General features: G+C 42.2%; 1 protein-coding gene across 2 annotated transcripts in view; it reads right to left on the reverse strand.

The window, feature by feature from the left end:
- Positions 1–1,046: 1,046 nt before the first annotated feature.
- The window catches only part of peli1b (pellino E3 ubiquitin protein ligase 1b), a 58,562-nt gene continuing 42,447 nt past the window's right edge, over positions 1,047–17,161 (reverse strand). For both annotated transcript variants that reach the window (XM_051959739.1, XM_022210293.2), the window contains exons 3-7: positions 14,485–14,614; positions 12,685–12,786; positions 10,888–11,085; positions 9,678–9,866; positions 1,047–5,379 (exon numbers count right to left, since the gene is read on the reverse strand). In XM_051959739.1, coding sequence (XP_051815699.1) covers positions 4,801–5,379; positions 9,678–9,866; positions 10,888–11,085; positions 12,685–12,786; positions 14,485–14,614 — 1,198 coding nt within the window. In that variant the 3' untranslated portion in view covers positions 1,047–4,800. The remainder of the gene's footprint in view (positions 5,380–9,677; positions 9,867–10,887; positions 11,086–12,684; positions 12,787–14,484; positions 14,615–17,161) is intronic.

Consider the following 17,161-nt stretch of genomic DNA (forward strand, 5'->3'; position numbering starts at 1 on the left):
GTGAATGTGACACGGAGGGATCTGTTTGGCCTAATTGGCCAAAGTTGAGAACACTCAATACTCCTGAATGATTAAACTGGACTGTAGGGCAGCAGGAGGCTAAAATAGATGGAAATAAACCAGTTTCTGCTCACTTGTGAGGCCAGAACTTTAATTGGTTTTCACTGAATCATGTCTCTCATTGACTTTTATTCACCCCTCCCCTCTGGTTTTATGACTGAGCATGCAAACCTCCCCCTTATCTCCCTCCCTCACCCATCTCTCTCTATTTATTTCTGATTGTCTCTCATTCAGTTTGTCTTCTTCAGTTTATCTGGTCCACTGCGCCCCACTGTGGACATTTTAGTGCATTACAAGCTTCAGAAACTTCCCAGAATCCATTTCATAGCAGACCATCTTTAACCAGTGGAGCTGCCATGATTAATCGATTAGTTGTTAACTACTAAATGAATCATCAGCTGTTTTGATGATGGATTAATTGGTTTAAGTCATTTTCAATAGAATAAAAAGTCAGAATTTCACTTATTTCATTGTTGTGGAGAAAAACAACACATTTGAGGATGTCATTTTTGGGCTTTGGGAAGCATTGACTGATGCTTTAAACCATCTCCTGACAATTTATGAATTCTGGTAATACTTTTCCCAGAAAAGACAACAAGGGTATTGCTTTTATTTCCAGTTGCTTAGCGATATATTTTTGTTCAGTGTGCCATGAGCTGACTGGAACAGCCAAAACTATTCTACATAATCTCTATGTTGTATTTCTAATAGATTTTTAAATTCCCACTTTATTTAAGTGTTTTTATACATATATTTGTAGAAAATGTTGTCTTATTTAAGTCAAATGCTCAGACACTTGAAATGTTTGTTTGTGAGCTTTAACATCCTTCACTTATCAAACTATAAACACTTTTTACAGATTAAATGACACTGAATCAGTTTTTCTGTTTGTGTGTTGACCAACCAGTGGAGATCTTTTGCTATTAATGTTACTGAACAACATCAATATGAACAAAAATATGATGGAAATAAATCCAGACACCCAGTGAAGTGTGTCACTTTTACACTTTATTGTTTAAAGTTGTTACAAAAAGTGTTTGCTGGAAACATTCGTTGCTTTCGCCTTTTACAAGCACAAAGACGCCTCGGACAGGAGAAGAGCGAATGCAGGACGGACAGACAGACAGACGGATGGACGGACAGACACGTGTTTGTGTTAAAATAAGAGGGCTGAAATAACAGCAGAGAGACGTGGAGAGCCCTTAATCACACACTTTATCCACAGAGTCCATGAAACCAAAACTAAACTGGATGATGGACACAAACATCTGAACCCAGAACAGATTTTTGAACCTGTGAGGTATCCTCAGAAGACTTTAGCAGTGTGTGTGTGTGTGTGTGTGTGTGTGTGTGTGCAGACGTGACACAGGTCATTGTGTTTCTCCCTGAGGTGAGTTAGTGTGTTGCAGTCTGAGGATCTGGAGAGCTACAGATGAACGCACACAAACTGCACACATACAATCATCATGAATGCATAAATTACAATCTCTCTCTCACCCACACACACACACTTATACCTGCAGATAGGACTGTGTTCAGAGCTCACACACACCTGGAGCTCTGTGTGTGGAAGTGGCTGATCAGTAAAGCTGCTTCTGTTGGACGTTTCTACAGCTGGAGTGTGTCGTTGTGTGTGTGTTGTGTATTCGCAGCAGAAGGGCGTGTGCTTCCACAGAAAGAGCAAAACATCAGGACTGCCTCCTCTGAGCTTCGTGTGTGCTAGTTTAGAGGTAGTAAGAGGGTGTCATGGCTGCTATATTTATGCATTTCATGTGGAAGTTGGAAACAGAAGCAGATAAAACATCTGCAGCAGCTGTTTCTGCTCTTTTGATCGGATTTCATGGAGTTGGATGCACCAGTTACTCACAAACCATCGTTTACTTCTTCAAAAAAACTCATTTGTGATTTTCTAATTCAGGTAGAGAAATGATTTTTGTGTAAATCGGTTGCTAGGAAACATCTGTAATGTCCGATGAAAAGCGACCGGCTGTAAAAGCAGCATTGCAGGTTCAGAGCCTGAGCTGAGCTGCTACTCCATAATATCTGTAAATGTGAAAGTAAATCAGCGTGTTTCAGAGTTAGAAGAAGTGGTGTGGTTTAATACAAGAAGGAAATAAATAATCACACTAACCTATCTCGTTGTGATTGGTCCAGATTTTATATTAGCAAGCTAACGCTAGCTTTTTAAATATTTAACAGCTTTATACAAACTCTTCTCAACCTGTTTCCATTTAGATAAACACTTCTGTTATGTTCTGAACTTACGTTGTTTATATTTCTGTTTAGATTGCCACCAGTCGTCTAACTTTATCTGTTCTTATCTGCTCTTCTTGAATCAAAACAAACGTAATCATAAAAATAGCATAAACAGTTAGCTTTTGTCTTTTAGTGTGCTGTTTTTGCATCTGTTCGTCTCTGCTGTTGAAAGCAGACCCAGATTCTGAAGCCGAGAGCTGAATGAGAATAGTTTTAACCCTCCTGTTGTCCTCATTTACGGGCACCAAAAAATATTGTTTCCTTGTCTGAAAAAACTCCAGAAATTCAGCAAAAAAAATCTCCAAATTTCAGAAAGTTTGCAAAACCTTCAGGAAGAAAATCCCAATAACTCCTTAAAAGTTTGATTTTACAAAAAAAAACAAATTTGGGAAGAAAATTCTTTTAAATATTTTCAAAAAATTAGAAAAAAATCTTCCAAAAAATCCTAAAAATGTCTAAAGTGATTACATATATATCAGTAAAACTTCTATTATCTTTAAGAACATTAACTAAAAATCAAACACTGGATTTTGGTTGATTTTTTTTGTGAATGTTCTTAAGAAACATTTTTAAAATTTATTTTTTTCCCACCAAAAAATGTTCAAAGATTTCCCAAAAATGATGCAAATGTAGAAATATATATTTTTTCCCCCATATTTTCAAACTTTAAAACAGGACGACACGAGGGTTAAATCAGATGCACACATGATCACAGATTTATCCGGTTTGTACATTAGTTCATGTAATGCAGACGCTTGGTTTTCAGGCCTTATCATATAAATTAACTTCTGCTGAGTAAATCTGTCGTCATTTCACTTCACATAGCTATTTAAGTCGTGTTTAAAATCATAGTTTTGGTTCCACTGGTGGCCTTTCAGGGGTCTACTTTTCATCCCATAACAGCATAATGTGCCCTCAAACAAAGAAAAGTGAATAATTCTTGCGATTAGAATGTCATTTAGATCTAAAAACAATGAACCGATTAGCCCTCCTGGATGTTATTGCAAAGCTACTGCAGTATAAAAACGTTTACGGCTCTCATTGGAGTTTGTAGTTTATGAAAATAAAAGTAAGAACAGGCAGTCCTGCTATTTTGTTCTCACACCGTGGAGGTCGTCGCCTCTAAAACGCTACACGTTTGTAAAGCACAGGTTAACGGGAAGCCCGGGTAAAGCACGCATCCATGCAGAGGATCAGCAGCTTGAAGCCACATGTGTGTTTGTGTGAGTTTATCAGACCTGAGTCAAACTGCTACAGTTGGGTTTTTGGTGTTTTTTTTTTTTTTTGCTTTTTGTGTCAGATGGAGCTTCTTGAACTGAGAAAATTCAGGCGGGAAAAAGAGAAACGGACTGAAAGCGACTCAGTTTGGATCATCTGTGCATCCTCATGTCTGAATAAAACACGTCTCTATCGGCCTGCAGAGCTCACGGTGACCAGAAGAGCATTTTTAGATACTGGCAGGAGGAAAACGCCAAAAAAAAAAGCCCTCAGACCAAGGATAAAATTAATCATTGAATACTGCTCAGAATACTGGAATGTGTCTGGCTAAACATCGGCCGCCGTTCTTGCGATAACTGACAACAAGTTCAGCCCCAAACATCACAGCGGCCGATAAAACATCGTCCACATGGAGGCGCTGCTGTGGATTTCACCACTAAATAGAATCCGTTATTTCTGTATCATGGCTCCTCCTCTTTAATATAATAGAAAGCATTTGACCAGGGCTGGTTAGAGTGTGTGTGTGTGTGTGTGTGTAGCTACATGGCTGCATCTTCATGGCTGTGATCAGGAAAGAGTCCCTCACCCACAGAGAGACGTTTCAACGGGACTTTAAAGGGAGGGAGCGCTCATAAAGACTCCCATAATGCTTCAGGAGGTTTCTGTTCCAAATCTATTGCTCTGAATGAGAGAAAGGCCGTGGTGAGAGAGAAGAAGAACTCAGGGTTTAACACACACAACGTGAGCCAGAGGACGGGGAGTATAAATACGGTGAACATGGGGGAAGGACACGGAACGAAACCCTCAGAACACACCCAAAACTTTATATCTGAGAAACGATATACGGAGCTTTTCAAATTAAAATGCTAAATAGTACTGGAGTTAGGCATATCTGACAGATAAAGGATGAAGCGATGATCCTGGGCCATAAATAAACTTCTTTGTTTAAATTAGCTTTCAGATGTACACAGATGAATACAATAAACTGGAATAAAAACCGCATGTTAGTAGTTCAGATAAATACTGTTGTTAAAAGTTTACCCAGCAGTGTTCTTTGTTTGGTTTTTGTGTCTCTGGTTTCACATGAAAATATAGAAATCTTTGTCATTCATGAAAAAGCAATACAAAGGTCACTTAAAAATGAGAAAGAGACAGGAAGTGCAGAGAACAGTTTGTATCTGAACTGCAGGGAAACAAACAGATGTGGGCAGGTCCGTGGTTAGAAAACGTTCTCCCTGCATCTTCACCAGGACGCTGGGGGCCCCGCTAGTCGAGGGGCCCCTGGAAGATGAGTCTGACGAAGCCCTGCTCCCCGCTCAGCTGCTGGGCACAGAAGGGGCAGGCGGCGTGGAAGGTGTGGGTGCCGTGAGGGAGAGGGATCTGACTCCAGAAAGCCGCCGTCTTGTCCGAGCAGACGTGGCCGCAGGGGTTGAAGGCGTGGGTGGGCGGCGCCGCGTCCACGTAGAAACCCGCCTCGCAGCCCAGCCACAGGGGCACGTAGGGCCCTTTAGCCCGGCACATGGGGCACTCCCGGCTCCGGCCCTCCCGGCCCTCCCTCTCTTCGCGGTGGTTGCCCCAGTTGTGGTAGCCGTGCACGTGGCCGCAGTGCAGGTAGACCCAGGGCTGCTTTTCGTCCGGCGTGTCCTTGCGGCGCATGGAGGGGAAGGCCAGCGTGTTGAAGCCCACCGGACACTGAGGACGGGCCGCGTTGATCTCCTGCCGCAGCGCCTCCAGGTGTTTGAGGGTGGGAGTGCGAGCCAGGCCTTCGGAGGTGCGCCACAACAGGGTCGCTCCGCAAAGGTCGATGAGAGAACCGTCGACCAGCTCCTGAGACTCAGACTCCACCTGGAACAGAGAGACAGACACCGAGTTAACAACATACTAACAGGATGAACTGACTGCCTTTTATTATTAGAACTAATGCTATACTATTAGGGCTGCACAGTGGAGTGGTGGTTAGCATTGTCGCTGTGCAGCTAGAAGATCCGTGGTTCGCATCCCGGTTTTCCTGGGATTTTTCTGCCTGGACTTTCCATGTTCTTCCGGTGCATGGTGGGCTTTCTCCAGGTTCTCCGGCTTCCTCTCACAGTCCAAAAATATGCTGGGGTTAACTGATTACTCTAAATTGTCTGTAGGTGTGATTGTTTGTCTCCATGTGTAGCCCTGCGACAGACTGTTGCCTGTCCAGCTGTCTCCAGCCCCCATGACTCTAATGAGGACTAAGTGGTGGACAGATAATGGATGGATGATTTTATTATGACACACAGCTGTAGCTGGAGTTTTAAAAATACTGCAGGTAATTCTTCAGAACAATCCTGAAACTTCTCTGTATTTTTTTCATTCGATCGTTTCATCATATATATGTACTTCTTACTTTTCCATTCCACAGCTGTACTTTAGCTCACTCAGCCTATTTTCAGTAGTTATTATGCATTTATTATGCATTAAAAAAAACATCATCCTCTTATGAATCAAGCTCCAATAAACTGTACTTTCATTCTCAAATTTTATCATTTTGTTACTGATTAAAACTTCTTTAGAGGCTCTAAAACTTCCTCTAAGCACAAAAACCCTGAATATGACCAGTGGATGGGATAACAGACGTGTGGCCTGCTGTAAATGTGAAGCCTTGATGTCTGCAGTGACGGTCTGAGAACAGGAGGTGGCGGTGCAACATTTCTATTTTCTCCCTGGGACGAGGCAAAGCACCGGCAGCTGGAGGAAGATGACACGAGGAAACTGGGGAACAGAAAGGTCAGAACATCGCGGTGGGAAATTCCAGGTTTAGATAAACTGGAGGGAGAAAAACAAGAGGAGGGAGAGAACGAGCCTGAGAGAGGAAAGGAAGGGAAAGTCCTGAAACATGAGAGGCTATTTTTATAAAGTGATCCAGAGATGTCGGCTCCAGGGGTCTGCTGACATCATAACGCTGATGATGAGGTCACACATCGGTGCAGCAGCGGCTTCACTAAGCCTCCAGCTGACAGTTTCTAACCTTCATGTATCCTGATAGCGCTCAGTTTAGTCTTTAGTTCTCAGTTGTTTGGATGATTTCAAACCAAGCTGCTCCTCCAATCATTAAACAAATCAAACATCGACAGTACGATCTGTTATGATCACACTCCAGCTCAATGACGCGTGAGCTCTAGGTCGATTTAATCCACGTAAACGTGGACACAAACTCACCGAAGCAGATCATTTATCAGCACCAAAGCTGGGATTAAACTCAGCAGGGTTTTATTATCCTTTACTATCCTTTACAAAAACCCACAGCAGGATGCATGAGTGTGAACTGTAAGATATTACTAATTATGCTGCAGAAGGGCAACCAGCAAAAAACCGACACACAATTCATCTTTCCCTCGCAGTAAGTACACTAAATATCCCCCGGTGACAGCTCACACACAACCTCCAAACAGAGCTGTCATTTTTCTGCTGTTTTTAGCCTAAATCATGATCAGAAACAAGCCACAGATCGTTGGTTACGAGAAGAACAGCTGAGATGCCTTTTAACACTCACCACTTAGCCGGAGAGCTTTTATCAGACCTGCTGAGTCTACTTTTTCCCTCCAGTCAATCAGAATGCCCTTCACATGCTAACCTCCACTAAAGCAGCTCTTCCATTCAGAGAGACTTTCAGAGGCGCTGAAACCAGACGACAAAGCTGAAAGAGTGGTGATTAAAATGACTTAATAATCCTTAAAGTCCAGCCGAAATCATTTTAACTGTTTCTTTTACTGTCAAAAACAAAATCAGTGATATAAAACATGGTGTTATTACTAATATAGTGAATGTAGTGGAGATATCTGCAGTATTTCTGATGCAGCCTGTTGATGGACAGCAGCTGTCAGTCAGGATCTGGACAGTAACAGGATCTGAACAGACTGACGTGACATTTACAAGCAGCTTAATGAGCACCTGAGCACGTTTCCCTGGTAGTAGTAATAATAATAATAATAATAATAATAATAATAATAATAATAATAATAATAATAATAAGAAGAAGAATAAGAATAAGAAGAAGAAGAAGAAGAAGAAGAAGAAGAAGAAATGTATTTCTCATAACCTGCTTTTTAAAACTACTGATGGGTTTTGGAGTTCAGAGCATGAACTGTAAGCTTTCAGAAAGTGTATTTACAGAAATCATACAGTGAAATGTGTGGAACTGCCTAATTTTACATTTTAATCTGTATAAAACAGTACCTAAAACAAACCAATGTAATCCTTCAAAGTGTATCAAAAGATTTGTAGTACTATATCTCTGCGACAGAATAAAAATGACTGCAGTGAGTTGGATCCACTCTTTAAACCCCATAATGTTTTGTTTGAAAATTTGAAAATGTGCTGAAAAAAACCCAAACATTTTCACAGTGAAATTTTCCACATTTTAGGGAAATTTTTAACATTTTTTGGTGGGGAAAAAGAAATGTAAAAAAAAAGAAAAAAAGTTTTTTTTTGAAGAACATTCACACAAAAAAATCAACCAAAATCCAGTGAATTCCGCTGGATTTTAGTTGATTTTTTTCTGAATGTTTTAAAAGAAAATATTACAAGCTTGATAGCTAGATAGATGGATGGATGGATGGATGGATGGATGGATGGATGGATGGATGGATGGATGGATGGATGGATGGATGGATGGATGGATGGATGGATGGATGGATGGATAGATGGATGGATGGATGGATGGATGGATGGATGGATAGATGGATAGATAGATAGATAGAACCTTTATTAATCCCACAGCGGGGAAATTTACAATTTATATGTAATCACTTCAGATATTTTTAGGAAGATTTTTTACTCATTTTTTGAAAATATTTACAGGTATTTTCTTGCCAAATTTGGGGGATTTATTAAAATAAAACTTTTAAGGGAAACTTTTAAGGAATCATTGGAATTTTCTTCCTGAAGTTTTTGCAAACTTTCAGAAATTTGGGGAATTTTTTTTGCATTTTTTTCAGACAAGGAAACCCTATTTTTTGGTGCCCGTAAATGAGGACAACAGGAGGGCTCATCGCACCACCGGCATCTGAAATCCAATCAGATGAAAGCCTCAGGTGGCCTTGCTGATGAGATGGGGGGGAGCGCTGTGATTGGCTGAGAGGCTGTGACATCAGCTGGAGGATCCCTTACTAGGTCTTGTTACACACGGCTCTGACAGACGGACCTGTTGCCATGGCGATGGCATCCCAGTAACCTCCTGGCGGTGTTAAGCCTCCTGCTGCCGGAGTGACAGAGTCGGGATGCGAGTGTGAAAAAGTACGAGACGGTGCGAGAGAAATACGGGAGGGAAGGGAAGGAGTTCTGTTTCCACCTTTGATTGGTAGCAGAGACAGAAAGTGAGATCCAACTGTTACCTTAACCACCACAGTGCTTTCCTCATATTAAAGCAGCTCTAATCTGTATTTTTATCATCGCAATGTACCACAAAACAACCTGTAAACTATGAGAAAACATGAAAGTTCAGTCCCCTCTGCTTTATGAGGCTGTACAGCACATTTCATCTCTGAGCGTTTTTTTAGTCCACAGGAGGGAACGGTTTTAGTGAAAAGCTTTGTTACGGCCACAGGTAATCGTGTGCCGTCGTGTTTCTGGGGTGCATTCCTTCCAGCTGTGGCTGCTTTCAGAGCCTCTCCAGAACCCCAGCTGTTAGCCACCTCCACTGATGAGTCTGGAGTAGAAGACCTGCACTCCAGCCTTGTTCTCCACGCCTCCCAATCCGTCTGATTGGGCCACCAGTTTTCTTCCTGAAGGTTTTGCAAATTTTCCGAAATTTGGGGAATTTTTTTGCTGAATTTTTTCAGACAATTCAATTCAATTCAATTTTATTTATATAGCGTCAATTACAGTCAAATCGTCTCAAGACGCTTTACAGAACCCATATGCCTGACCCCCAGAGCAAGCCCAAAGGCAACAGTGGCAAGGAAAACACCCTTTTAACAGGGAAGAAGACAAGGAAACACTATTTTTTGGTGCCCGTAAATGAGGACAACAGGAGGGTTAAAAGCTCACTGAACGTTCCCTGCTCAGACACACAGCCTGACCAGCTGATGGACACGGTGGAGTGTCTAGCAGTGAGATAAATGAAGATGTCTCTGCTGGAGAGCACGCTGTAACAGATGTGGTGCACGTTTTCTCACCATCTTTCCCCGCTGCTGTGCTGATCGGGTTTCCCTCAGGGTGAAGACGTTGCCGCAGACGGAGATTTCCCTCCAGACGCCCGGTTTGGAGTCCTGGGTGAAGCCGTTGCGAGGATGCATCACCAGCACGCCGTTGGTGGTCAGACCGTCCATCTGACCGTCGGACGTCTTCCACTTAGCAGCTTTCTCCTGAAGCACACGGAAACAGGGTGATATGAATTTGCACATACGTCACGTATGATTACTTTCACTGGAGGATCCTGCCCTCTATCCAGAAAGTGTTCTCCACTAGAACCAGGAAGATAGAAACTGTTCTCCCCCGTCCCCTCTCTACAGAACCGCCAGACACAAAAACAGCTTCTTCTCCACTGCTAGAACCCTGATAAACAGCTGAGACATTCCTCCACACCTGTACAGTGCATTTCGCTCTGTGAACAGCATTGTGTGTTTTTAACACTCTTTTTATTATTCTCTTTCCTTACTCCTAGGGCGACACCAACAGTCCTCGTATGTCGTGTACGTACTTGGAAATTACCCCCTTGATGCCTGAATTTATTTACAATTAAAAAAAAACATTGTTGTGTGTTTTTGCTTTCCAGCTGATGCTAAAATAAGTTTAAATTGTTAATTTATCTATTACACATAGAGCAGAGACACATAGATATATAATAATAATAATAATAATAATAATAATAGCATGTATATAACAATTAGGTCCCACTCTGACCGGTCCGACCAGAAACCGGTACTTTAAAAGGTTCTGAGGTACGTGTTGAATGTGCACAAACCGGCACTGGGGGAATGGATACGCTATCTGGGCTGCAGACTGAATGAAAGCAATATGACGTGAATTCAATAAGGGGTTAAAGCTGATAGTGTAGAGCTTTCTGTTGCTGTTTTTATTGGGATTTGTGCACGTGCTGCTGCAAGTAAATCAACTGAGTAAATCATAAAGAGACAGTTTCTCTCTTTTTTTAATAAGAGCTGAGTGTTGCCGCCAAGGGCACTTGGGACATCAGCTGTCCTTCGCTGTCATCAAGAAGAATGACATTAAACGGAAAATACATGGAATAAATGACAGGTTCTGCACATATCAGCAAAACCCAAGCGGTGTGGCTGGTCTTTCGTCTCCTATTTTCCTTTGTGGTTCTCTCTCCTGTCGTCTTTCTGCTCTCTCACTCGCCTCGCCGTGTCTGAAGATGAAACTCACCCCGAGGAAGATGTTCTTGGAGGAGTCGAAGCCGGCGGCGTAGATGCGTGCGGTGTAAGGCGGCGTGCGCTGGCACATGATGCGGCAGGCGAAGCGGGAGATGGTGCTCTGGACCGACTGGGTGTCTGCGTTGCTCTGGCTGCCGGCCACCGTGTCCGTCACCACGAAGTCTATTGGGCTCTCCGTGGATCGACCGATCTGGTGGAGAGAGACGGAAAGTTTAGTCAACAATGCGGTCCGGTTATGAAATGATATAATGATCTATTCCCTCTGGGGGAAGCTGGCAGGAGAAAGGACATAACAACAGAAAAACAGAGACAAGCTGAATGAAGGCAGCACAATATGGAATCCATTAGAAATGAGAAGCACATTAAGAGTGAAATGAAATAATGTCTGGCCGGTTGTGTTGAACTGGTCAAGCAAGAAAGAGACATCTGACGACACACGAGCAGTTTTCAGTTTGCGTTGTATAAAACCCATATTGAGGACGCTGTGCACTACGGTGATTCCTGTCCCTCACAGCATCTCCACCATAATCCCTCAGTGGTAGAGCTACCCAGGCTACGAACAGGACGACTTTGAAAAAAAGGTTTTTGAAAGACGCTGGCTGAATAATCTGAGCTGTCCAGGAGCATTATCTTCTGTCCAAATGATGTATTGTTGACATGAGCTTCAAAAATAAGCGCTGGTGTCACTGTTCCCATAGTTTGGAGGCTGTATAACGTCCCCATGAAGCCACATTAAACCATGATTTTTGCTTATTTGTTTGCATTTTGGCAAACTGGAACTATTAAAGAATTCTGAACTATAACAGAATTCAGGTGTGGATAATTTAGATACAGAGGAAGACTTAAAACCCCATCATCCCCTCATCGTTGTCATTGATTAAACCCCTAAAACTCATGCCTGTTCATCAAAGCTGCATATTAAAAAGCTGCTTTAAAGTGTCGTAGATGTCCCTCTGCTCCATTGCTTCCTCCAGAATGTGCCCATCTGTGAAGCCTCATCCTCTTTCTTCATCTCCCCGTCCCCACGTGCTGCAGTTCAAGCACACCAGCTCACCTACGACTCTGCTCAGACACTGGAAGTCGACTCTACATGATGTAATTCACTCATACATGTTTGCATGTATGGGTAAGAAGAATGGGTGGAAAACTCTATCTTGCACGCTGACATAGGTTCGATTTGAGTGAAATCCCAGAAGTCTGAATCTCTGATTTTCAGACTGACGTTGGACATGCTCAGCCACGGTGTCGGTAGCTTTCTTTACAAACATTTCCACATAAAAACACCATGGAAATGTTCACACTGGAGGGAGTCTTAAAAAACGTGACGATTCTCGTTGTTTTCCTCTCATTTCTCAGCATGATTGTCGCTGTTTAGTCACGCAGGACGCAGTAAAAAGGACATCCTCATGAGTCAGAATATGTGTGTCATTCACGTGTTCTGACAAAAAGGAGGACACAGTCAGGTTTACTGGGTTTAAACCGTAATTGTCTCTGTGAACTATGAGTCTATGTGGATCAGTGGGCCAAACCACGACAACGTCACACACCTGTCTAATCCCCCTCACACACTCTGCCTGACGTCTTTCCCTCCACCCCACCCTTCATCTCTGCCCGGCGTTGGGTGCGTCACGGTCTGAAAACGCCGCGCTAACATCCTGACGATAGTCCAGCTCTGCTACCAAACCCCTGTTTAATCTGCACCAGTGAGTGGAGCAGCGAAGTGGAAAAAATAAGGGCTGCAAATTGGTTGTAAAAATCCAGGCGCGGTGACAAAAGCCGGGCTGGTTACCTGGAACATGTCTGTATTGCTGTCATGGGTGTACTCCACCACCACCGTCTGGGCTCGGGACAGAGTGTAAGAGATGCTGTGCTGGTCTTTGTTGCTTATGGCCTGCAGGGACGGAAGGACAAATGGACAGACGGTTACGAAGACGGTAAAGAAAGGGAGAAACAGACAAAAGTACAGAATTTTTAAGGCTGTCAAATAAAACTCTCAACTTTATATTGACAATAAGACTGAGTGCAAACATGTTTTACAGCAAAAAGCCCTCTGACATCTGCTCAGTGACCCTCACAGAGAACAACAGAAGCACAGAGGAAAGGGTGGAGTGGGTGAGGACTTCAGGTCTGTAGTCACTAACCGGTCAGTCTGGACCACCCACAGGACAGAAGAGGACAATCGCTCTTCCAGACTCTTTAGATCAGTGCAGCTAAAAGTCTGGTCTGGGTGTACGGCGGCGTGTCCTCGGAGGACACATTAAGGACAGATGTTCAACCAGAAACTCCAGAACTCCTTTCTCTCGCACAGAAACACACCTTGAACTTCTCTAATCGTTAAACAGATTTCAGCAGATCTCTTGGCAGCCTGGTAGCTGATCATGGAAACATGTGAACACGTGTTACCTTCCACTGGAGCGTTCCCAATAGGTTCTCTAATAAACCTTTGGCATGTTCCAGTTAAACGCTGTGTAAAAACCATTGTTCACATACCTTTAAAACCCTCCACAAAGCCTTCTACCTGCTTGTTTTCCTTTTTCTGCTAACTCAGGGAGCTTTTTCCTTTTCCTGTCGTGTTGATGGGGTGTGTGCGTGTGTGTGTGTGTGTGTGTGTGTGTGTGTGTGATTCATTGCGTGGCACTTTTAATATCGCAGAACAAAAAGCAAACAGAGTTTCAGAAAAGCCTTTGGTGGGGCAGCAGAGGCCGAATCCACTGAACTGGGTGTGTTTCACTTAACGCTGCCAGACAAAGACAATCACACGCTCACAAAGACGGTCATGTCAGGAGTAAAGAATGCTGCTTCCTATTATTAAATGTTGTGATTATGAAAGGTTTCGTGAACTGCCCTGAGGCATAAATCATCACATGTACTCTGAGTTCAGGAAACTTGCTGATGTGCAGGATTCTGATAGCAGCGGTTTTATGATTCCTGGAGTATCTGAGAGAGGACGTGTTGTGTGTTTCTGTTTCTGTGTGGATTTGTGCATTTCTGTGTGTGTTTCTATGTGTCTCAGTGTGCGTTTCTGTGTCGATTTGTGTTTTTCTGTGTGGATTTCCATGTGGATTTGTGCGTTTTTGTGTGTATCTGTGTATTTCTGAGTGGATTTGTGTGTTTCTCTGTGTATCTGTGTGTTTCTGACTGCATTTATGTGTGTATCTCTGTGTTTCAGTGTGTGTTTCCGTGTGTATTTGTGTACTTCTCTGCGTTTCTGTGTATATTTCCGTGTGTATTTGTGCATTTCTGTGTGCATCTGTGTGTTTCTGAGTGCGTTTCTGTGTGTATCTCTGTGTTTCCGTGTGTGTTTCCGTGTGTATTTGTGCATTTCTCTGCGTTTCTGTGTGTGTTTCCGTGTGGACTTGTGCATTTCTGTGTGCATCTGTGTGTTTCTGAGTGTGTTTCTGTGCGTTTCTGTGTGTATCTCTGTGTTTCCGTGTGTGTTTCTGTGTGTATTTGTGCATTTCTCTGCGTTTCTGTGTGTGTTTCAGTGTGGACTTGTGCATTTCTGTGCATTTCTGTGTGCATCTGTGTGTTTCTGTGCGTTTCTGTGTGTATTTCCGTGTGTGTTTCCGTGTGGATTTGTGCGTTTCACCTTGGCTGCTTGTGGAGAGCAGGCGATGTGAACTGTGCTGGGCTTCACCCCGTTCGCTTTCGGCCTCTTACAAAGTGCGAAGCGGCTTTTACGTCGGCCTCGGTCCCCGTTGGGCAGAGAGCCATTGTACCTGCGCGTAAACAGAAAACACACAAACACATAAACACACACATACATGCACAAAACAATAGGGCATTATTGTCTGGGCAGCTGCATAATTCACTGGAAAAACAGTCATTGTGGAAAATGCTTGAGGCTTTCTGGTGAACTCCCTCCAAAGCCCCGAAGACGACCAGCACACGTATGTATGCACAAACAGCAGCCTATACTTTACCAACATGCCTTTATAACAAAAGCACATCATGTCCACATAAACAACAAAGCCCTCCAAACATAACCCCCTGAAAAGGCTGAGAAAATAAACACACAGAGACTCATTTAGCCTGATGCATGTCTGAGGAGAGGAGGATAAACAGAGGCGTTTCCTCGGACAGAATGGAGTCTCTGTGGACCTACAGCGCTGCCGCTGAGCTGCTGGATCTCTGAATGTCCTGCTTAATGCCCAGAAGTAAGAAAACATCCAGAAATCATTCATCGTCTCCATCTACAGTTCAGTTCATCAGCAGCGTGTTTCTAAACCGATCCGCCACTACAGCGTCCTTAAACAAACCATTCATAAAAAACAACTTTTCATTCACTGACAACCATAAAACAACGATAAGAAGCAAATCACAAAGGAAACAGAGAACCACAGAGCACATGTCAACACTGTAGCTGGGTCAATCTATAACTGAGGCTCTTTTAATGGGATATATCTTACAAAAACTTTGATTAAAAGTTTAAAAAAAAGTTTTTTATGCTCATTATGATCACGTCTTTACAAATTCCATAATTATTTATTATGAAAGCAATCACTTTTTAATAAAAAAATGACTGGATATCACTAAATGTCAACTAAATAACCATCCCAATTTAATAACAACCACCTTCTAATGAGCTAAACAATAATAAAATGAGCTGATTCAGAAATAGTTTGGATTGTGTTCTTTTTATTAAGTTGAGATGACTCAAAACTTGTCCAAAATGACATAAAAATTGTATAGAAGTACTTGAATATGATCCCAAAGACACAAAAATGATCCAAACGCTGACAAAACTCGTCCGAAATGACTTGAAATGACTTGAAAATTGTAATAACAACCACCTTCTAATGAGCTAAACAATAACAAAATGAGCTGATTCAGAAATAATTTGGATTGTGTTCTTTTTACTAAGTTGAGATAATCATGACAGATATTTATTTTTTTGGCAATGTATCATATTTTATATGGAAAATAACAAATTAAATCACTTTCCACTAAGTTCCCCGTTACAAAAACACCTCTCCAGGAAGTTTAAGTCCAGATCACGTGACCTGCTCCACATGATGTCATTTACTCCTGAAGAAAAGACTGGAAGACTCCAAGGCTTTCTGACTTATTTCATATAAAGTAGTCAACAGGTTTACTACAATATCTTTAGAAATAACTTTACATTTCACTTTTACTCAATTGTATCAATAATATTTAGAAGAATCTTTCTCTAAAATGCCATGTGGTGTTTGGTTACAGGCGGCCATGTTGGTTTTAGGCGTGAAAATGGCAAAAATGTCGACTATGATACAAAAAGTCCTGCAGTTATACATTAACGGAGCTCCTTTGGATCCGTGCTTCTTTGAACATACACGCTTTATTCTTTACTTCACACATGTTTCAGATAAACCGTCAGCAGTGTGAAGTGATATTCCTGCTAGCAGCACCACGGCTTTATAAACATTACCGCATGCATAAACGCTGCTCGTTGCTCTAACTCTGTTATGACATCCAGAAGCCACAGGAGTTATGGACTCCTCTCACTTCCAGGGTAGACTCGAACTCCACTGGAACTCAATGAATGCAATAAGAAAAGACGTGATCAGGAACTAAACCGATGTTTGTCTTTATCAGCTGCTGTAATTATCTCAGTTTGTGGCTTTGCGTCGAGGTTGACCAAAATATCAGCATTAAGGAGATCGATGAGCAATATTTGCCGTAAAATGGAACATCCTGCTGTCATAATTTAGAATAAACACAAACTCCCAACACGAAACTTGTTCAAAAACCTTTTATTCATTTGTATTTTACATATGTTGTATTAAAACTGTCATCCTTCAGTTCTAACAGGCTCATGATGTGCAACCAATCAGATGGTTTCTGGGTTGAACATTGCTTGAGTAGGACCCGACCGACGCTGATATTTATCAGAAACAATACCAAATAAAATACCTTCTTTTTTGGTCCCTTAACGCTTCCAACAACAAAAGCATGAATTACAGGCAGAACATCTGGCTGTTTTACAACACTTTGTCTTTTAGTATTTGTTTAACTTTACGACAGAGAGGAATTTTCAAGAACATGCAACAAAGCATTAAACCTCTGGGAAATTATACAACCGTAAAAAAAAGAGTCTTGGTACTTCCTGTTGCTGCAGATTAGAGGCAGGGTTTATACATATATGTTGTAGAAAAGCAACATAGTGAGTGAAGCTGCTGTAAAACATTATTTCTGCAGCCATCTGATGCCCTTTGACGTTAAATCAAACTTTCTTTGGCACGAAGACAGGACTCATATGAACTCTGACACGAGAAGTTAAGAATACA

Source organism: Acanthochromis polyacanthus, chromosome 15, assembly GCF_021347895.1.
Source record: "Acanthochromis polyacanthus isolate Apoly-LR-REF ecotype Palm Island chromosome 15, KAUST_Apoly_ChrSc, whole genome shotgun sequence".
In the NCBI taxonomy this organism is placed as follows: domain Eukaryota; kingdom Metazoa; phylum Chordata; class Actinopteri; family Pomacentridae; genus Acanthochromis; species Acanthochromis polyacanthus.